Source organism: Ambystoma mexicanum, chromosome 5p (assembly GCF_040938575.1).
Source record: "Ambystoma mexicanum isolate Mex_15411 chromosome 5p, UKY_AmexF1_1, whole genome shotgun sequence".
In the NCBI taxonomy this organism is placed as follows: domain Eukaryota; kingdom Metazoa; phylum Chordata; class Amphibia; order Caudata; family Ambystomatidae; genus Ambystoma; species Ambystoma mexicanum.
The window spans coordinates 145,702,820-145,726,200 of NC_090930.1; the positions used below are offsets into that span (position 1 = coordinate 145,702,820).

General features: G+C 43.7%; 1 protein-coding gene across 3 annotated transcripts in view; it reads left to right on the top strand.

The window, feature by feature from the left end:
- ARHGEF9 (Cdc42 guanine nucleotide exchange factor 9) overlaps positions 1 to 23,381 on the top strand; it is a 1,787,868-nt gene that overhangs the window by 1,638,983 nt on the left and 125,504 nt on the right. For all 3 annotated transcript variants that reach the window (XM_069612543.1, XM_069612544.1, XM_069612545.1), the window contains one exon: positions 16,101 to 16,232. In XM_069612543.1, coding sequence (XP_069468644.1) covers positions 16,101 to 16,232 — 132 coding nt within the window. The remainder of the gene's footprint in view (positions 1 to 16,100; positions 16,233 to 23,381) is intronic.

Here is a 23,381-nt window from a genome sequence, read left to right on the forward strand (position 1 = left end):
ATCCAGCACAGTGCTGCTGCTACAGGAGGTCCACAGAGGGCAGCTTTCAGGCAGGAACCAGGAAACGTGTGATGGTGTCAATCTGGCACCTCCCCCTGAGTAGTGGTGTCTAGTGTGCACGGTAAAGCACCCATACCTCATACCCCTGGACAACCTGCATTGTATTTCAACCTGCAGTTCCCCAACAGATTGGCCAGTGGGCCATGCAAGAATAGGCAACTCAAAACCTTATGGTCTTCCATGGTTCATTTGGCATGCACGGCTAGGCTGCTCCACACCAGAGTGTAACCTTGTTTCTACAATAACACAGCTGTCCATTGAGTGCTGCCTCAGCTTCACAATGCAGCTGTGCGAGTGCTTAGGTTTTCGCTGGGCAGTCTTTGGCTCCTCCAGTCTGAGTGGGGGGTCAGCACCCTTTGGCCAATGGACAAGCTGCAAATGCATATTCATAACTGTGATGAAGTGCCCTCCGCAAGCCATGGCAGATCGCCATGTCAGGACTACTTGTTGCCTGAGTGTAGTGAAGGCCTGTGCCGCTGCAACCAGAAGTAAAGGCACACGGAGCAGAGAGGAGCTGACCATCATGCACAACGACACGGAGCAGAGAGGAGCTGGCCATCATGCACAACAACGCGGAGCAGAGAGGAGCTAGCCATCATGCACAACGACATGGAGCAAAGAGGAGCTGGCCATCAGGCACAACGACGCAGAGCAGAGAGGAGCTGGCCATCATGCACAACGACGCGGAGAAGAGAGGAGCTGTCCATCATGCACAACGACACGGAGCAGAGAAGGGCTGGCCATCATGCGCAACGATGGGGAGCAGAGAGGAGCTGGACATCATGCACAACGACGCGGAGCAGAGAGGAGCTGGCCATCATGCACAACGACGCAGAGCAGAGAGGAGCTGGCCATCATGCACAATGACAGCAAGTGATGTGGGAGTGTGAGGAAAACTCTTCTGCCAACGTTTGGGGAGGCACCATGGAGAATTCATGAGGTGAGGCTGAGCTGGTGAGAGTTGATGCACGTCAGAAGAGCCACTCATTAGCAGGAAGGTCGTCAAAATGAGAGCACCTGCCAGACCAAAGGACCCTGGGCCTATATGAAGTTAAGATGAGAGTGAGACTCGGAAGACAAGTGCGGAACACTGGGGAAGGACGGAGCCACCCGAGAGTCTTCAGACACGTGGATGTTGGGAGAAAAGCAGACTGACAGGAGAGGAGTAGGTGACAGCCAGAGCTGAGATGGGAGCAAAGGTCTGTGGATGGAAGCCAGAAGCAAGAGAGAGAGGCTTGGGCAAAAATCCTGAAGTGTCCATGGACAAACTCCGATGGAATAACCGGTCTCAGGATGGATGCTGTAGGTGAATCGAGTGAGGGCCTACTCTAATTTGACTAAGTGTTTTGAATCCAGGTTCCATTTCTTAAATCACAAGTTTGGGAGCACCACAGCTGGTAATGTATCTTCCAGAATGTTTACAATCTCAGGAACCGTTAAGTACTCCAGTACTCCAGTCTTTGTCTTCATCTGGGCCTACAGACAATATATATGTCTTGCACTCTGGAGCCTTGAAATGCCTATGGGGGACGGACCTTTAACATACCCTTCTTGCCTATTTGGAATTTGCCAAAGGAGGTTCTGTCCCTCTATCGTCTCTACTCCTCCTCTTTCTGCAATGCAACCTTCTCGCTGAAATACCATCCCAACACTCTTGGGTTTTGTGCCTATTTTCATAGGCGGGCTCTAGGAATAATTGCCACCTCAAAAAAAAGAAACTTTGTGACCAAGACTGGTGTGATACGGTGGACCAACTGGGTGCTTATACTGTGGAATATCGGCAGTTCATTAGGCAGAGAGCATATCTGCCAAAATACATCTACTTGTTTCCATGCAATAAGGCACAAACCATCTATGTTGGGTTTAAGCTGAACCGGCACCTACATTGGAATGCGTTGGCCCTAGAGCAGGTTCCCGCAAGTTAATAGAATATGTAGGTTGTGTAAGAACCCAGAGTGTCTTGAAACAATCAAACATCTAGTCCTCTTCTGTGAAGAGACCGTAAAAATTAAGCAGAAGCACTTCAGTCTCTTTAATCACTATTGTTCCGAGCAAGCTAATGAATTACTAGGGTCTAGTTTGAGGGAGGGGAATAGTGTATCCTGCGTGTTAGATCTCTATAGATTTCTAATAAGTGTATTTAGGATGTTGGAGATACAAATTTAAACCAATGATTAATTTTATACGGTGCAGGAATTAGTGGTAAAATGAAACGGATGAGTGTTATATTGACATTTGAATCACTGTAGGAACTCGTTTTACATTCTAGTTCTTTTTAAGTTTTAGATGTATATACCATGCTGTAGTTGATTGTATGATGAGACTCACCTCTTAGATCACTGATATTTAGACTATACGTGTAAATGTGTCTTATGTCTTTTTTCATAATTGTTGTGAAAGGTTTAACTTTGTCATACCAAATCAGAAATAGAAGTAATTTACCCAATGAGGGCTCTGAATAGTGGGATAATGCCCCCATTAATTAGTTTGTTCATCATTGGATGTTCTCGTATGCATCCACCTCCCCCCATGGGTCTAGCCATTAAACTTATATGCAACAAGAGATATTTCTTTAAGTGGACTTGGCCTGTACCCCAAATCCCACATCCTGAGATTACAAAACGCTTGTTCAGGTGGCTGTGTCATGGTTGCCGGCATAGGCATTGTTCTGGCTTCTGCCCGAGCGTGAGCCCTCAGTCTGTGATCACAAAGTGTCTGTCAGCCATGTTGGGATCAGGCAGCAGTGTGATGACGATCTGCTGAACGGGCATTTCGGGTTATCTATTCACAAGTGAGTTGTTTCCCTTAAATTAGCCTCCGCGTGCTTAGTGCCAACTCTCAACCCACATTATATTGTTGCTGCAGGATTTTCATTTTGCTAAGGTTTGCATGCCATGCCGGAGTGTGCACACCCAATGTACATGATCGCTGAGTCCCACTCTAAGAATGGAACCACGAACAAGGCCCAAACTGTTCAGCAACTCCTCATAGCTAAAGAAGCATGTAAAACATTTCCCGGAATTGACTTTCTCTGTGGTTTCTTCCCATTGTGGAAACCTGCCGGCACCTGCACATCCAGATAGACCCTCTCCCTTCTTGTAAGGCACATTTCCGCAGACATGCTATTCAGGTTCTCAGCTAACCTTGTCATTTGCTAGATCCTTGTGTCTCTTGATGCGGGTCCAGGAAGTCTATGGAGGGTCCTCCATATAAATCAACTCCAGGGGTCTCATCATGTAGCGGGGGCTTCGCCCGGCTCCCATAGTTTCCTAGTCTCCCTCAATACGTAATGATCCATGGACTTCAATACAGAAGCGAGAGGCAAACATTGCATTCTGGATCTTGGGATCAGAAGTCCAAAAGCTTTTGGGGGAAGTGAAGATGTATCCAAACGTTGAATGCTGCAATTTAGTCTGAACTCTTAAAGCATATTGAGAACATGAATCTAAAGGAAACCATTGCTGGACCACTGCATGCTGGGACTTTGAGTCAAGAATACTGATAACATAAACCTTTAAAAAAAAAGAAAGGTTGGGGTGAAATATTGCGAATAAGCCTGGGAAAACTCCCCAAACTGACCCTCAGGTATTTGCAGATAACTGATCCAATAGTCTTTTGACCCACAAATACTTTAAAGATACCTTTGGGGTTGCCAACTTGTCCCCTCACGACTCAAAGCATGCCCTTGTCCCCCTTCATCTCCTATTTCTAACCCATAACTGCTCCTCAAGCAACCTAAGAATTGTTCGAAACATGCACTTTTTAGGATATATTTATGGGGTGACAATTAATTTGGGAAATGTTGTTCCCCCCTAATCAAGAGCACCACACAAATTGATAATTTAATTCAGTTCTTGCCTAACTCTGCCTTTGATGCATATAACACCCCTGTAATCCATAACCCCTTCTGCAATATGTAAGCCAAGAACCAGGCCGGTGGGCAGAAGGAACATATGCTTATTCTTTTTAATGAATACAAAAATCCTTATTCACAAAAATGATTATCACGCTGCGTGCTACTGCACTCCATGGCACAAAGTTTTTCCTCCTTAATGTTTCCCGCTACAGACAAGTTAAAACCATACATTTGATTTTAGAATCACAGATCACATCACATGAAAGACACAACAACATGTGCAGTTTTTCATTTCGGGTCTCTGTTCCCCCTTACTACCTTTAAATTATCTAGAAGCGAGGGAAATATCACAATGTTTCAATCTGAGTGTACCATTTTAGAGTGTATGTCGTATTGCAATTTTTACCCTGGTCCCGCCCTGGAAACATGTAAGAGAGAACACAAGTCTAAGTGAGTACTCAAATAAATGGTTCACGAACAAGAATATCCCTTACGTGAAGAGAATTAATGCAGCACCCCAGAATATGATGGCACATGTTTGTTATACAGTGTGATTTGTATGTGGCCTAACTTAAATAACATGTAGCGCCCTTCTTTTGGACTAAAGAACTGAAATGCGCAGCTCTGTTTACCTCAGAACTACCTGCACACTTTCCATTTCTAGTAATATTCTAACACGACACACATTTAATGAAATTCTCTTCTCAGCAGATAATGAAAACATTTCCTTTGCCACTATCCCGGAGGAGACCCCAGTCCACTTTGTAGTTCCTTGCTCACTCTCTAAAGAGAAGTGTACTTTTAAATCAGCTGCCTTCCCTTTGCTTAACAATGAATGAACTATTCTGCATAGCACAGACACAGAGATTCAGTTTCCTATGAGGACCCCTTTTGCTTTAACGCAGGCCCGGGGAGTGTTGAACTGTTTGAAATTTAGGTTATGGATACACCTCCCCTTTAAGAGATTTTGGGTTCGGCAAAAAGGATGTAGGTAATCCAAAATTACTTCAAAACACTGTATCATTATTCACAACTGGAGAGATGTCGGAGATCTCAAATTTCCACGAGATTGCACTAGTGTCCTTTGGCTATTTGCAAATTAATTACATTATTAATTAATAAGGAGATGCTAGGGATCTACTTCTCGCGACCCACCCCATTAATTTCTATATAGGGGGAAGATATTAAGTCCAATAGATCCCCCACCAATGGTTCATTCTGCTGGAATAATAAACTTACTTTGAATCTCTCTGGGTTCTGCACAGGTGCATTCATCAGGGAATCATTGTTAGTCATCTCATTTAAAGCAAAAAGGTTTGGTTGGACTGCCTTCCTGTCTGGCCACTATTATGGATGGCACTCCATCCTCAACCCTTCTGTCTGCCCTGGTCTGCTTCTTCCTCCTGTTTTCTCTTCAGATTTTAGTTCCTCCTTCTTTCTTTCTTTTCTACTGTGCATCAACTATTAAAACCTCATAGCCACACCCCAAAATATCTAAATTTGCATGTGCCGGCTCATTGGCTAATTATTCTGATTGGACATCTATCGCTCTTCCCCCTAAACGTTCCTAACCTCTTCCCATTGATTGGTTGGGTTTTCAGGCCCCATTTCTGGGAGTTCTTAATCCACCCATCTGAAATTACATTTCAGAACAAACTGAAATATGAAGTAAAAAATCATGAACGTGGCACATTTTGCCAATTTGCAAATAAGGGTCCCAACTCATATATTTCTAAATTTATCTGATCACACTGATCGCAAGGGAGCCAGGAAGTATGGGGAAGAAGGAAGGCCAGGATGCTATCTGGTAAATGTGATAAAATGGGAAGGGGATACGGCTGATCTTGCTTTTGTGCGCATTCACAGCGGGCAGGTAGTGTCGAACCTGGAGTTGATTCTTGATATGTTTTGCTCTTTTTATGAGCATGTGTATGGCACGAGGGTTGGCCTGGCCGATGAGGTGCTTACAGAGCATTTGTATGAAGCATCCCTGCCGACACTGGGAAGGGATGCAGTGGAAATGTTGGCTACCCTGTATACAGTTGAGGGTATTTTAGTGGCTATTAAGACGTCATCCAGGGCCCTAAGTACTAACGGTATCACGGCTGGATTTTATAAAGCGGTTGGTCCCCACACTTTGTAGGGCACATGCTGGGCATGTGGCAGGAGGCTATGCGAGCGCGGTTGCTCCCTCAGACCCTTTGTGAGGCTGTGGTCACGTTGAATTTGAAACCCGGGAAGGACCCCCAAGAGTGTACATTGTACAGGCTCATTTCTTTGGACATTGGACACAAAGGTTTTTGCGAAGATACTGGCCAATAAACTGCTTCCCTACATATCGTCCATCGTTCACCTCGACCAGTCAGGCTTTATTCCCGGGCGCTCAACAGAGTTGAATCCGCGACGGCTATTTGCTATTTTGTCTCAAATAGATCCCGAGACCCAAGCGGTGGCTGCCTTCTTAGATGCCGAAAAGACATTTGTCTTGGTGGGGTGGACATACTTGTTTTCAGTACTGAGGTCTGTCGGTGTTCAGGCATATTTTTTGAAGGCAGTGCAGTTACTATATGAGGAGCCAGTGCCTGCATAGAACTTTTTGGTAGGCGATCAGCAGCATTTCTCTTGGGGCGCGGGACAAGGCAGGCTTGCCCGCTATCGCCCTTACTTTTTACAATTGCGGCAGAGCCATTGGGGCACGCCTGCGGAGGTTCCACCGCGAGTGTGGACTTGCTTTGGCAGGTGTCCCTATATGCGGACGACATTGTTCTCTATCTCAAAAACCTAGAAGTTAATTTGAGCCCTTTGACGGAAGAGGTGGAAACTTTTGGGGAACTCTCAGGACTCCATATAAATTGGGCTAAGTCGGTTCTATTCCCGCTGAATGAGAACACAAGGGAGCCCCGTGCTGTGCATTTGTATAGGTGTGAGCAGAGGTCTGTTCGGTATTTGGGGTTAGAATTACGCAGGTCCCGAGATACTTTGAGTCAGAACCACTTGGCATATTTGTGCTTCGTGCGAAAATTAATAGATGGTGCTCCCTGGCAATCTCAATGCCGGGTCATGTTGCAATAGCAAAGATGGCGGTAGTCCCAGAATTGTTCTATGTGTTTCAAAATGTCCTTGTGTGGCAGGGAATTGCATTTCTTTCAGAATTCCAGCGTTTGATGATTCGTTTGACGTGCCACCCTACACATTCCTGGATTAAATGGGATACACTGACCAAACCCTATGCAGATGGAGGAATTGGGGCTCCCGATATGGAGTTTTATTTCCTGATGGCACAGCTCCATTTTGTTATGTACTGGATCCCGGGGGCCGCCTTCTATCTCCACATGCCCATTGAGAATGGCTTGGTCCTCCCCTAGATTCACACATTCTGATTCAGATGATTTTGTTTGCTTAATATATTTTTCAGGGGGATCAATATTTGATTTTCATTTTCTATTGCCTTTTTGCCATAGAGGACTACCTTCCAAATGACATTTGTTTTAGTCTTTATTCAGTTTCTATGGAAAGCAGAAAGTTTATATTGGTCCTCCCCCCCTCACTGCAAAGTGCACCAGTGCCGTGGAAAGGTTGATGACGGGTGTACGTTTGACCCAGTTGCGTGACATAGAAACGCTGCACCCGACTTGCAACCCGGCCCTAACTAGAGAATTGGAAGGACTAGGCATTAGATTTATCTCTGTTATGTACCTAGGGGGGGGTATTTGTGAGCCATGATCTATTTGTTGAAAAGGTGGGGCAGGGATTCCGTTGGGGGTTTCAGTATCATTGTCTGAGGGCGGCGTTTAAAGCATGGTCCCCGTCCTTTCCTCACAAACCATTGACGACACCATTTGCTATATCTCCTCAGCTCGGCTAATGCAAAACACGTGGTCGCTTCCATCTATAAGTCGATCATGCAAAGTGCCCCGAAGGTAGTTCAAGTAGTCAGGCCAAGTGGGAAGTGATTGTGGGGACCACGGTCTCTGACCGGCCACGGGCAGCCATGTGCGGTTGCATGCATACCGAAACTGTTAATGCTAGAATCCAACTTATTCATCTGAAAACCGTTCATAGAGTGTATGTGACCCCTGCATGTCTTCGGATGTTTGACTCCACCAATGAAGGCAGGTCCCCTCAGTGTCGAGTGGAATCGATGGATTTCATCCACATGCTGTGGTCATGTCCCCATATTCACGATTATTGGAGTGGTGTGACATCTACATTTACAAAGATGTTTAGTCATGAGGTCCCCTGTGAAATGTTAAGCTGCATGTTCGGCTGGCTACCGGGGCTGCCGAGGGGGTACGGCAAGTTGCTGGTTACTGGTATGATATTAGCACATCGATGCCTGTTATTGAACTGGTCTGGTCCTGTTCCCCCCACGCCCGCGGATTGTCTGGTAGATATGACTTGGTTTGCGGACACGGATCAAGAGCATTGACAGCGGCTGTTAACAGGGCTGGCAACATGTGGGGTCCCCTCTCGCTATTCCTGAGTGCTCTGTAATGGGGGGGGCACATTTCATTTCTTCAGTAGGGGCAATGATGTCTGCTGTCTGCTGGGCACTGGTGAAATGCTGGTGGCCTGGGGGTGAATGTTCGTTAGGCTGTATTGGATGGTATGGTCCCTGTCTCAGGAGAATAGCTCAGGGACAACGTGCTCACCTTGGAAGCAAGACGACACGGAGCAACACAGGTTCGATCCCATGGTCCGCACGTAGAAACCTCTGGGCATTAAACGCGTTATAAATAACCTTTCATATCATATCATATGTTCAGCCGAGTTCTATAGTGCTGATGTATCTTTCCTGGACATGCCTGGTGTACTGCTGAATGGGGCATCCTTGTAGGCCACATGGCCCAAATAAAGAAAGTTAAAAACAAAGGAGCTCATGAGCCTTCTCGTCAAGGATTGACTCCGCCCTAACACGTCGGTCCACACACCCTCCACCTTACCTGAGACTGGCGGTCTGCTGCCCCATATTTCCTCACCTCATTGCTGCCAAATTGCTCTCCCTTCCCCCTCAGTTTTCCTCGGATTGAGGTGAAGAAAATGAGAAGAGATCTAACAAGACGGACGTTGGTGAAGAACATTATTGAAAGAAGGAAAATAAATTAAAATCTCTGGTATTATCAACGTAGAAATGTACATGGAACCAAAATCCATGAAGCTAACGAAAAGGTAGCTCAGGGGCAGCGTGCTCACCTTGGAAACAAGACGACACGGAGCACCACAGGTTCGATCCCCGCGTCCGCACTTAGGAACCTCTGGGTATTAAGCGCGTTATAAATATCATATAATATTAATGGTATACAATGTGAAAAGAAGCAGGCCCACATGAATTCCCAAAAAGAAGTGAGTAAGTTGTTGAAGACCTTTCTAAGAAACAGCTGAACATCATTTAAGAGCCAGAAATCTCGAGAACAGTAAAACACCTAGCGGCTCTTGCTGTATCTCCGGCAGCAGAATGTCTGGTACATTTCAGAGTTCTAGGGTTATCCTTTGCAGATATCTATGCGTCATTGAGCAGGGGTATACATTGCAAACCAAAGGCTCCCAATATGAAGTTGTTCTAAATGGCTGCCCCTTGTTGACAGCACTGATGCGTGGAAGGAGCTGTAACAAGGGGGTTGTCCTCCCCTCTGTGAGTCTAAGGGTTGTACGCAACTAGTTAGGAGTACACTGATTTATATTGACCCTAATGGGAGCACATATCATTCTGGGCAACCATTAAGCAAACTAACATGATAGCTGGTATTAAACACATGACTCAAACAGTATATGGAACATATTTTTGATTTTTCATTTAGCTTCTTAATGTAAGCTGTTTATTTACTTTTTTTATACAGTAGTTCAAAGGTTACTTTGCATAATTGCTTTGCATTACAAACCATAGTGTCATAAAATCATGTACATAGTTAGACATTCACTGGAGAGTAATATTTGTGACATGGGATGTGGGTTAGTAATTTGTGCGCGTGAACACTATCTAGAAAATACAATGTCCCATGTCATTGGAAAAGAAAGGCACACTAAGGAAGTGTGAGTAAAAGAAACAATACGTCTTGGTCTCTTCTGCCCGGCTGAAGTCTGACCTTATATTCGGTCAAAGGAAGTGGAAGGAGCCAAGCACCTGGGTGTTCACATGGCATCCCTTCTCTCTTTCCATATTGTGATGGAGTTGTGGGATGAATTATGCGACATGTTAAGTCAGATCCTTGTTATCACTCCAGGGGCGACGGGGAGCGGCACAGAGAATCAGCTTCCCTTGAAAGAACGCAAGGAAGCTGCACGCTCACTCCAAAACCCCGTTGGCCAAGATTGAGCATAATGAGACGCACGCAGGCCGACTTCAGCGAGTCGGAACAATGGGCGGCTTTCAAGAGAGCAGCACGTTGCATGTCGCATTACCCAACTTACAAATTACAATACGACTAGTTAAGGATTTGTGAGGGCTGCAAATTCCTGACTTGAGGGAACTTGGATCATAAAACCACATGCATAAGTACCCAAGGGCTGAATCAAGTCTTTCTGTCAGAATTCAACAATGAATGCCGTAAATGTTTCTGAATGTTATTCATGTCTATGCATTGATTATCCTGGAAACCTAACACGGCACGGCCCTTGAGGACCTGCAATGTGTACCCGCAGAGCAATGGGTGCAATTCTTCCATGCAGCCACCCCATGGGAATGGCGCAATCGTAATGACATGTTTGGGGGATACTTAGTAGCTTCAACTGGAATACCACTATCATTACAATACTTCTCATTTTCATCCAAGCCTGTTTTCTTTCTTTTACGGTTGCCAAGAGTTGTAATTACCACTAATTAGCGAGGGGGAGCTGTAATCATTGCAAGACGTCCACAGCAGAACACTGCGGCTCAAGCCCCCGCCTGTTAGTTCATGCAGCAGTATACCAGTGCGCGGTGCAGCTTCGCAGCCAGGCAGATGCTCCAGCATTGCCCGCCTACGGTTTCAAGCGTGACGTGCGTCACAGAGCGACAGCATTCCCACTCAGGTCCTGTGTGAGGTTCCCGGCACTTGGAAGAGCGTGGGATGCTCACATTTTGATATCCACGCTGTCCTTCATTAGTCGGATCATTTTTCCAAAGTTAGTTGTAGTTCTCCACTAACATCTAAAGAAGGAGGATGGGGCAAGGCTTGAAATGTGTTTTTAACTCAATTAGGGTTGAACCTGAAGGAACCATTGCTTTAGCACCAGTGCCGTGAAGCCTAGGAATTAGTGTCTCGGTTATAATCTTACAATTTTTGGGAAAAAGGTATTCGAAAATTGAGAATGCTTAACGCGTGAACACTCATAATGCCTGGCTTTATTGAACTGTGATCAGTCCAAAATGTCTGCTACGATAATGAAACGCACAAGGCCTTATGTCAGTGGCCCGCGGCCTCTCCAGCGGCACCAGTTAAGAGAAAGAGTCACGCTGAAGACCATGGGCCTCATTGCGGCCCACTTCTATTGACACTTACAAAAATACCACCACCTACGAGTTTGGCCTTTAAGGGGAGGGTTTACCTCCAGCATGATGTGGGAGGAAATTCCTCCACTTTACTGGTGAAAATCGTCAGATTTGCTGCAGCGGAATTACAGCTTGGTTGCAGAAAATCCTCCAAAATCCCCATGGAGTCCTATGGACTCCAAAAATGGGCACTCACACCACCATGTCAATACTTGGAATCCTGTGGTAAATCCATGGGATCGAGTGGTGGTAACCGATTTTAGCAATAATTCGGGTTTACCCCGAAATTACTGCCAAACTCTGAATGAGGCAGCATGCGGCATGTTCACAGAGGTCTCCATGGTGGAGCTCCTGATGACCACCCATCAAAGATGCAATGTTCCTCCTCCTTAAGGGGGTTAGAGATTGGCCGCTAAGAGCTTTTTTGATCAACGTGTCTTTCTGCTGTTCCTCAAAGGCAGATGTTCATCGTTCGCTTCTCATACCCGCCGCAATCTCCACTCTCACTTGCAGCCGGACAAGGGGATGTATTACACGGTATTGTACAAAATTAACTACTCCCACAAAGTTTGACCCCCAAAAGTTCAAACCCCAATTTTCCACATATATATATATATGTGGGGGGGGTAACATGAATGAAAAATGTATAGGAGTAAGGTGGGGGCTGTGGGGGGTCTCCCCCACATATATATTTGCGTAAAATTGAAAATAAAAACAAAACAAAAAAACTGACTTTTGGGAGTCAAACTTTTCGGTTCGGTAAAATAACGTAGATCCGTATTATACAATTGCTGTTTCCAGGTGTTTTACCACGCCACCAAATTGTGAGTTTAATTTTTGTATTTAATTTTACCAGCTGGTTTTGTGTTTGCGGTAACTAGCGGGTACAGTATTAACCCATGCAGTTATTTCCGTACTCCAATGGAGTCCTATGGTACTCCAAAATGGGGAATAACAGCATGTTTACAAGTAATGCGGGCCTACCGGGCCTCCTGGTAATTATAGAATGCGGTAGCGTAAACGAGTTTGGAGGAATTACTGGGTGTAATACCTCCAAACTCAGAGTCAGGACCTTCGTGTTCTTTCGCACTCTGCTGAACCCCTCATTTAAATTCCGCCCCAGCCAACCCAGTACAAAAGAGGACATCCAGTTGCTTGAAGATAGAGACTGTTGCTACATTGTGTAATTTACATATTTTGGAACGAATTAAGCACTTTGATTTAGATAAATATGCACATATTTTCAAAAATGAGCATTTTGTATAGTTTTGAAACAACACAGAGCAGGAAAGGCATTATTGCACCCGGTGATAGATTCCCAAAGCACATATCGCATCTAAGTGAATATTTATCAACATTATGAAACATAAACGAGTGGTAGAACAGGCATTTAAAATGGTACTTGTTGTAAAAGACATTTTGGAAGCGGGAAATCATAACTGTTATGAGAACTCACTGCCCACGGTATTGCATGTTGTGTCTTAAAAGATGTGATTATGCATTGTTTACCCATTGGTTGAAACAAATCATCACCTGTTTCATGCAGTAGTGCTTTCTCAGGGTTACAGCTATTTAAAATGTTACTTTAACAAACAGAGCAATATCCTCCACAGGATGGGGGTGAAAGTTTCAGGTAATGCAGCAAAATGTATTGTTGAAGATGTTTGATGGCCATGCAAGCAGCGCGCATTCTGCAACTGACCGTTGACTCTGATGCTGTCACAAAAAATGACATCATCACCCAACCTTTGGCTTAAATGAAATCCTGAGACGTGGATATGAAAAATATGTTTTTTTTCTTTGGCAGTATTTGGTTTAGTGCTGATCTGGCTTCAAGTAGCGGTGGGGGGACTTGAGTGAACAATTTAATCAACAGGAGTTTTTCACCGTAAAGTGACGCACACAGAACAATACAGTCAGTGGACGACCGAAAGCACCAGAATCCAGGACCCTAGAAGTCATTTTGAGAAAGTACCACAGAAAACATTACGCAGGGTTTTTGCTTTACACATTGATGCAATTAGAATCACAAAGTCATTTGCTCAGAACCCCACAATGTTTCGGTCACCTGCCCTCATCAGGGTTTTAACTCAGCCTTCTGCATTTTCATTCTCACCCTTTCAGTCCTCCAAATCGTCACACACGGACCCCCCCGGCAAGTCCCACAAAAGGCTGGTGCCCCCTTGCCTCCCATTGTAAGCATCTGTGTTGAAAGCATTTTTTTTTTTAAATCTGTAAAATTGACACACTCAATATCACACTGCCTCCCCATCCACCAAATATACCAAGTATGTCAGAAAACTCTAAAAAATGAAGGATCTACAGTTTAACAAAAAATAAACTGTGGGCCTCAGACCTATTGTGTTAACGGTAAGAGCATATGGTATTTTAAATGCTCCTTGTTTTTTAAAATACCACCCAATTATGAGTTGGGATTGTTTTGGATATTCAGCACACAGTCTACATAGACATTATTGCATGGGGGTGATAATGGTTATATGCTAGAAGCAGGACTTTTTATGTACCCTGTGCAGTAAATCCCCCATGTGACAGGAACTCATAATTAGTTGATATGAGTTATTAAAAATGGGAGTTATTAAAGAGATCAGCTCTTTTTACCATTACCACAACACATATATTGTTTGCGAATCAGAGTGCGTTTTGGAGAAGATGTGTTGCCTCACAATGAGTAGGGTGTAACAGTAAATACATGCTATCTCTCATTTTAATTTGGTGGCATTTTAAATACATGATATATTAAAATACCATCAAAATATAATGAGAGATTGCATGGGAAATTTGCAAAATAGAGTACATAGACAGTTGCGCAGGGGGAAGACATGGGTGGATTACCCCGTGCAGTCCTTTCTGTGTACCTCATGCACAACATATCTCTTGTGACGACAGCTCTTTATTACGTAGTATTTTAAAAATAATAGGTATTCAAGGTATAACATTTAGCCATTAACACTGTACTCAGCATGAAGCCCTATGCACATTAATACTTTTTCACAGTACGCTTATTCATTTATTTTGAAATTTTGGAAACCTTAAAATAACGGTTTTGGGCAATTTGTATCAAGTCATTGCTTTGGTGTATTTTGTGGGTATGGTTTGACTATATGCTGTACCCTGGCTCTATATGGTTCCTTAACTGAAGCAAATATGACACTTGTGCTGAGACTACAATGAGGATGATGGCAGCACATACCCACTACGTCTTCTGGAGTGAATTCTTTACTAAGCACACATACAGAGCCCGCGCTCCTGGCAACCTCTTCTCCAGCTCCAGTTGCTTCTCTCCTTCTCTGATGGAACCTTGTTATACTTCTAAACCTAACATTCTTACGTTGCACTGGAGCACACAAACACTCAGCTATATATGTTATCAATAATCCTGCATTCTGCGGGTTACACAGGCCAGTAACGGTCCGGGTCCCAAGTTACAGGCCCGAGCAAAGCTGTAAGGCTGGGCTGTAACTTCGGGCCACAGTGCCGTTACTGGGCTGGTGTAGCCCACAGAATGTGGGATTATTGCTATTAACACCCCAAGGCAAACCCAGGAGGTAATAACATTACAAAAAAAAAAAAACATCTGTGGTGCTTCATTCACAGCAGTGGCCGGGGAGAGTCAGACAGGGTTACCTGAAGGTGGGGCTAAATCAGGAAGCCGTACGGCCTGGACAGTGAAGCCCCGAGGTAAGGAGTGTTGGTTTGGGGGTGGGAGGTGGTGTGGAGGGCTGGATTGGGGGACGGGAGGCAGGGCAGAAAATTGCAGCATTGGGACAGGGTGGGTGCCCAGAGCGCTCGGGCTGCCCCGAACCTGGGCTTGCATCAGTAAATTCAGGAAGGGTTTGGAGCAACTTGATTGGCTCCCGCACCCGCCGCTGAAGTTCTAATATACATCAAATGCGCGTTCTGACCGTACAGTAGAACACTAAGCCTCATTGCGACCAAACTCTGTTTAGTGTTGCCACCACTCAATCTGGCAGATTTACTGTCAGATTACAAGTGGGGTAATGGCAGATTCAATCCCCATTTTTAGAGTTTTGGGAGTTAATAGGATTCCATAGGGGATTTGGAGTAATTGTCATGGGTCGCAATTCAGCCTGTGATAAGTCCGATAATTTTTGGTTGTAAAGTGGCTGAAAAGCCTCCAGGCCAATGCCGGCGTATTTCATAGAATTCACCCCCAGATTCGGAATTCGGTAGTTCAGTACAATAGCAATAAGTCTGTTTCTGCCACTTCATGACCAATCATTTTTTTACTGTACATGGAGCCCATTATATTGTATAACCGTGGAAAAAATGCTTCCTTTCTTAAATTAGGCACTATGTCATCATCTCAGAACACTCCATTTGTCGGGTACATCTGAATGCCTAGAACTCCATTTGTAGGTGACCAAGGAGCCATCCATACCACTACCCGTGCAACGCAATGTATCCTCAATTTCATGGACAGACTGTTCTTAAGATGGAGCTATTATTTCTTGAAATGATTGCAAGAGTTTAACTTGATGTTCTTTAGGTCGGTTCTGAGGGTCCATGAGTGCTCTTTGATACTCACTTGTCTGCTTTTTAACCATTTGCTTAATAACTTGGCAAATTCCCAGCGAAGGCTGAGAAGACCGTGAAGCAGCGATGAGCAACTGTTCTGCCTAGACCTGTCTCTATGGTCCCTTGCATTCAGTCTCTTTCTCTGTGTGTGTCCCTCAGGGAGACGACATCTTGGACAGGAGTTCAGAGCTGATCTACACGGGGGAAATGCAGTGGATTTACCAGCCTTACGGACGAAACCAGCAGCGCGTCTTCTTCCTCTTTGATCACCAGCTCGTGCTCTGCAAAAAGGTACGGGTGCCAAGGTGGTCATGGTGTTCTATGTACCAGGGTCTTGCTTGCCCAGTGGGGGATTATCTTCAGGTATTTCCTTTTGTTGACAAACACCGTTGGTTGGAATCTTTGACATGTGAACCGAACAAATCAAGTGTTTCCTATAACAGCCTTTTTGTTATAATCCCGCATGCACACGATTGCAACATATCCTACCTAGTGGGGTACATCACCATGGACTACCATGGACTAATCTCGAGTGCACCTCAAGCTACCAGTTTATTTTCCAAATGTGCCATCAAAGTGCTCAGATCTTCTGTTTGACTGATGGTGATCAGAGGAGAGTGTCGGATTAGTGTGTCTGGGCGCAGCTGGTGACCATGCCCTGATTTCATAACACTGTCTTTGGTTCTTCTTCCACTTTCAGGCCATCATTGCTGAGACCACAGCTCAGGGTGGGTTTACGCACAGACACCGCGTGGGTAGCACTTGCTGAATTTGTGGGGAAAATTCCATTTAGATTAGAGGGATATTGACTTTCCTCTGAAGCCAGTGATTGGAAATGACATGTGGTGAATACCTATGTACTTTGATTCATTGACAATCATCGTGAGGGTCATTTCTATGCATGCTGCATTGTGACACTTACTCATGTGAAGCATTGGTTTGGAAAAATGGTGGCATACACCATGAACCACTGTACAATCACCTGCAGAATTGCCCACATTTGATACAATGCTGGCAGCATAATTCTATAAAATATATTGGCAGTCTATGTTTTGGTTATCATAGGTCAAGTGCAGCTCAGATGTTATGCTATGTTACTGTTCATACCATGCGCTACTGCCATTTGCATGGTCTCCAAGTTCTATGGGGGATCTAAAAGAGGAGTTGGTTAAGTGAATGGGGAGGGAGGGAGGGAAAATGAAAGATATCTCTGCTGTTGTGTTGATGCCTGCATGCTGGAAGAAACCTGTGCTCTGGTTGTAAGTCTATTTATAAGTATTCTGTGTTGAGAGCATATATGCATGTGTGTCCAGGGGGGAGACTTGCATGCACATGGTGCTAGGATGCATTGGCCAGGACTGTGATATGTAGCTTGATGGCAAAAGTGTAGCAGTATGTTGTTTGATGTTTGCTTGCAGGGCCATTCAGTTGCTTTTTGTGATTGGCTTAATTGTGTGATTAGAGGGTGAGCAAAGCGGTTGAAAGTGTTACTGCATTGAGGTTAGTGGAGGGCCTGGTAGGTAACTTTGAGCAACTTGACCATCAACCAAAGGGTACTTCTAACGAGTTGTCCCCATGGCCCCACCAGATGATTGCTCAAAGGTGAACAACTCGGCACCCCCCATTGCAAATACCATAATCACATACATATTGGAACAGAAGGGAGTTGTACTCTGAGACCCCCGACTGGCCCATAGAGTCGAAGCTTGCTCAGAAGCACTTTAAGACAAGATAGCAGCACCCGTGAGATGGATGGTGGTGCAGATTTATTACTCCAACACCAATCAATAAGAACAACTCAAACGGTTTCGCAAAGGGAGTCTGTTTAATGACACATACAAAAAACAGTAGGTTATGGATGTCAGCAGTGATGCGATCTTCCTTCTCGCTTCAATTTCAATGAATTTTATGCAAGTTGTAACATTTATACTCAAAACTCGTCATCATTGACGTGTAACACTCAAAGGTTGACATGCAATTCTATTGGTTAGGAAAAGGTAACTTTACTATAGGTACTATATCTGTATATGGTAACGGAGTGAGGGGATTGGGTAAACACTGTCAGGTGGGCATCTAAGTCTCTCCCTCAAAAATGACTACTGCAGAGGTCACTAAAAGTATGACGTCCCATTGGTTCTACTAACTATAGGACCCTAGATTATTTGGTCCATTGTGATTGGGTTGGCACCAACCCTATGCATACTTTTTCTACTTTGCTTAGCAGCACGCAGAATGGTCGGCCAGGTGCGAGGTGCCCCATAGTTAACCGGCCATCCTCCAGTCCTTGCTACAATCAATCATAACTTTAGTAGCCATGTCTCAATTAGGTTGGCCTCGAAACTGCATCTTCTGTCTGGAAAAGGTTCTGATATCTTCATTTGGCCTGGTGCCATGCTAAGGTGTGAACCCTCGCTTCTTCTTGCTCGGCTGGTCACATGATTCAGACACTGTGAATTTGCTTCTTTTCCCTCAATTTGTGTATTTGATTTTCATTTCACCCGCCACCTGCCTTTGCCTTCTTATCTCGACCTTTCAGAGGCAGGATATTCTGTTCTTAGTTTCAATTAGATGTAGCTACTGTTCGTTTCTTCTATTGGTATGACCTTGGCTCTCTTGGCACGAGTTGCCTCTGCTGAGTTTCGTTTCAGCCGTCTCTTCTCATTTTTGCTACATATGAAGCTTTCTCGTGTGGCCTTTAGTAACCTGGATTGATTCTGCTTTTGTGCAAAGTAGAAATAAACCTATAATAAGGTGCTTCGTTTGAGGTAGGTTATGTATAGTGGCGTTTGCCGCCCTATTCTTCTACTAAGCATAGCAAGCTGCACTATTTTCAGCTTTCTTGCGGTTCCAAGCATATTTACAGGTGTAAACTGGTGGAATATCTTCATCTTGCTACCAGTTTAAACGTCTTGCATTTTGACATTATCCTTTCACTTTAGGTTCTCGATATCCTTATTCATGGCGTTTCGTCTCTTTGCATCATTCTCTGGTTGTCATTTCTTCTATCTGTGAGTCAGTCTGGGCCCTCGTGATGTCATTATTCGTCTTCTATTAAGGCCTTTTTGGGACTATACTTAGGCAATCTTCATTTTGTTTCATTTGTTCATAGGGTTTTCTCAGTGGATACCTTACTGTCCATGATTTTCTGGGTATTGGTACTTCAACAGGTGCTGTTCTTCTAATAGGCACTGGGCAGTGTCCTACTGCGGCTCTCTGCTGGTTTATTTGCTCCTCATACGTCACATATCTCAGTGTGAACGTTCCTGGTACTTCAAAATGAACGTTTGGAGTGCAGGTTTTATTTGGGACCTCCTCTACAGAGTCACAATCACATATAAAATTATATCATTGGGGGCATTGCTGAGGGGACGCTGAGTCAAGATGGACATCATTTCCCCATCTTGCTGAATTTCAAGGTTTTTTTTGCGTAACATCTCATCACCTTAACTCTCTCTTAACTAAAGTGTGTTCACTGAATATATGTAATATATATATATATATATATATATATATATATATATATATATATATATATATATATATATATATATTCTGAATAACAATAGGCCTCCTAATTTCAATTCTACCCCTTTTTGGTTACTGTAACAACATTCTGTATCCAGACTACACATGAAGTTGCATTTACAAATAAATTGGCTTTCCACAATAACACCAGCAATTTATGGAATCATAATTTGTTCTCCCTAGTGTAAGTGTGGGATTGTGTGTTTCTAACTAGTGCATATAATTGAATGTAGGCTGTTATGCATTGCATGTGAATTTTGCAGGTTTGTGTCAGTCAAACTGTTATCGGTTTAGAATGCACAGACTATTTCACCCTCCCATCCAGGAAATATAGTTTGATCATTTTAATAAACAGGTATAAGTGTCCCTCTCCTCTCACCTCATTAATAGAATGTCACTGTGCAATTATAAGAATGAGGGGTATATGGGCTTTTACATTCACATCATTACTATGGGAGTAGAAATGACACAATTAAATTTGTTCTCCCGTCCCATTGCTTATTAAATAGCTCTCGCCTTCACCGAACACACAGAACATACATTATCAAGCTTATTTACATTAGGCTATTGCACAAATGTCTCCATATCATCTGAATCTTAACTATTTCAGTGAAAACACTTTTGGTTAAAGTTTTAGGAGATTATCATTTACAAAATACATGCATGTAGACTGCATAAAATGTTATCTATACCAATGCGCACACAGCAAAAACATACATAAAATTCACTTGATTTTTTAATTCAGTGTGAATGAACTGTGCATTCCCCATTTAATCAATGTATTTTGTTATCATCTTCCCAAACCGCCTTCCTTTATGGGACTTAACAAGAAAAAAGACAAAAGGTGGCTAGAGAGCAGATATCATCCCATTTGGGGAATTATCATACTCACTTTGAATTGATCCCTAATGGCCTGGAGCCAGCAGAAACCCTCAGGTGTTCCCAGGAAAGTCTCAGTCAGCAGGCCACACCTGGTCCATTCCTGCCTTTATCAGGAAATAAATCAGGTCTGCCTCAAGTTAAGTTGGTTCATGATCCCTCACGAACAAGGCCTTCATCTGCAGATAATACCTATATTCAGCACTCAACCAATATGGGCAGGTGGTGAGCTTTCCTGCAGCTATTCCCAGAGTCTGAATACTATCCTCTCCATGCTCCCACTTGTAAAGTGTAAAATATTAATGCTTGTGTAATTTGTATGTCACACTATGTGATTGGACTGCTCTTTAGATTGGCCTGCTTCATAGTCAGACACTACTAATAATCTTGACTGCAGGATTGGTTGTATTCTGTAAATCACAAAGTCAACCCGGTACATTAATGATACATGGATTACTGCACTCTGTCATCACAGGTGCACATCTGGATGTGCAACATGAATGTATATATGGCATATTCATTCATAATTTTACTAATAGTAATAATGTTATTTCTTATTAGAGATTGTAGGACATTTGAATTTAGACTCATTTTATGGAGAGGAGTTTCACGATTTCAGCGCATTCATCAGCTTGTTCATGGCTGGTATAGTTTCAGAGTTATCTTTAAATAATCATGTCCAATGAAAATGTTGCATGATTTCTTATGGATTCCAAGCCTTAGTTTTATTTCAGGGGAAATGAAACTAGCAGGCTTCTCAACCAATGATTGATTTAAGTTTTATGACAGGTGCCTTTGGTCTCATTCTGTTTGAACAACCATATTGTTTACCTAATAGAATGCAGGGTCAAATGCTGAACACTCTATAAGCACAATAATGTTCACTTCAGATCTTATTTTTGTGAACGCCAGGCATTTAATTTCTGTTGATATTTTAGTGTCTAATTACAAGACGATTGTCTTTAAATCGGTTTGCAATGATGTGAGCTACACATTAACTTGGAAGATCAGTTTGCAAGTCGTTTGTCCTTGGAATTTAATGAGGTTGTCATGTTTAAAGCACACAATACTTCTATCTACCCTGAGAGGCCCATGGTAGTCTCAGTGTAGTCTTTACCTCCCCCACATGGGAACCTGTATGCAAGGCGAAGTGCAGTGATTTCACCAGAACACTATTAAGCACTGGCCGAAGCTAACATATATCATTTTATGTTTCTGTATGCCTGAACGGCCTTTTCACTTCCCTTGTAATGACAAGGTGTAATCCAATACAAAACACCATACTTTGCCATGTACATAAGATATTTGCAACTCCGAAATACATCCACAATTGGCAAATAAAATGTCATCTTTTGAAAATGTGTTCTCTTGTATAAAATTTAGACTATGGTCCTCATTACGACTTTGGAGGCAACCATGCCCTTAATAAGGGCATGGCTGCCTCCAAACCCGTGTCCGGGTTCCCTGAATGGGGAATTACCGGGCCATTCTGAGTTTGGAGGGCCCGGTAATTCCTCCTTCAGGGAACCCGGGCCCGGGCCTTCCCTATTCCCAATTGAGCCCCGATAGGGCTCAATGGGAATGGGTGCGGGAGCTAACAACGGGCCAATTACGGCCGGCCCGTTGTTAGTTCCCGCACCCATCCACAGACATCCACATCTGGTCCCACAAGGGAACCTTGTAATAGTGCGGAATGAATTTAACGGCGCCGGCACCATTACAGCTCCGTTAAACGCATTCCGCACAGGTCGTAATGAGGCCTTATGTATTTAGGTAATTTCTTCGTTGTACAGTACAAATGTGCTTCTTTGTAAAACTTGGCAACATCTTATAAAATCACAGCATAATTTACTGGACTATTACATTATTTCTGTAACAAAGCCCTAGTTCTCTGATTAGCAGATTTAAAATTTTGACACATTTGGGCCCCGTTGTTTTCGATTGCACAGTCCCATTGTGGAATGCACAGTCCTGTATGAATACAGAAAGTGTTTCTACCTTGGAGCTCCCCATCACCCTGAGAAAGGAACCCTCCTACTGGTTCTTCAGAAAATAACTAAAATCATGGCTGTTCGCCTAAAAGATCCCCAAGCTAACTAATTAAGACATTCAGACACCTGTCTTCCCCTCCTCCACCCTGCTAATCAGACCAAGATTTTTAAGACTCCATGACAACCCTCCATCCCCGTCATGTTTTCTAGTTTGTTTCTTGCATTCACTGTACTGTGTATTTTTTTTTGTCTCACAATGTAACTAGTGCCTTGATACCCAAGGGTTTAGTGTGCTGCAACAAATGCAAAAACAAATAAATAAACACATTTTGCCGCTGTCAATTTAAAGTTATTCAAACTCAGTCTTTGGTTCAAAATGCACTGGAGGCTCAATATTGTTATTGGCATGGTTTTGCTTGTGGCACAATGCACACCATTTGTCGAGTGCTGTCTCTCAGGTGTACAGGTGACTTTGTGCATCCCACAGGTGCACCCTGTTCATAACAATAGAAGAATATTACATCAGTGAAGCAGGGTATGGCACTATTCTGGCATCTCTTACTGTGGATGCAGTCTTCATTTGCCTGTGGTGTTCTCCTACAGTAAACCATCTGCCTCACACTTGATAAAAGCAGCACAGTTGTTTGTTATCATTATTCTTACAGAAACAGTTTTGTGTTCCATTTATCATCACAGGCCTCATTACATGTTGGACGGTGTGATATAAAAGACCATAAAGTGGTGGTCCTTCTCTTTCTGCCACTTTACCATTGCATTACCACACTGCCATAGTATAGGTTTGGGGGAACAGTGGAGGATGCACCCCAAGCTCTTTGATGGAGGTACATTATCTACATCAAGTTTGGCAGACATGTTGTGAATTTATTGCCAAATTACTTTCATACTCAGAATTTCACCTGTGACCTGATAATAAAATACATTCTACAGTTCCAGGTGTGAGTGGTTTCCCAAACCTTCCTGAGGCCTTCAACACACAATGGGGGGCCCAGTACTGCCACATATATCTTGTCTATGTTGATATATC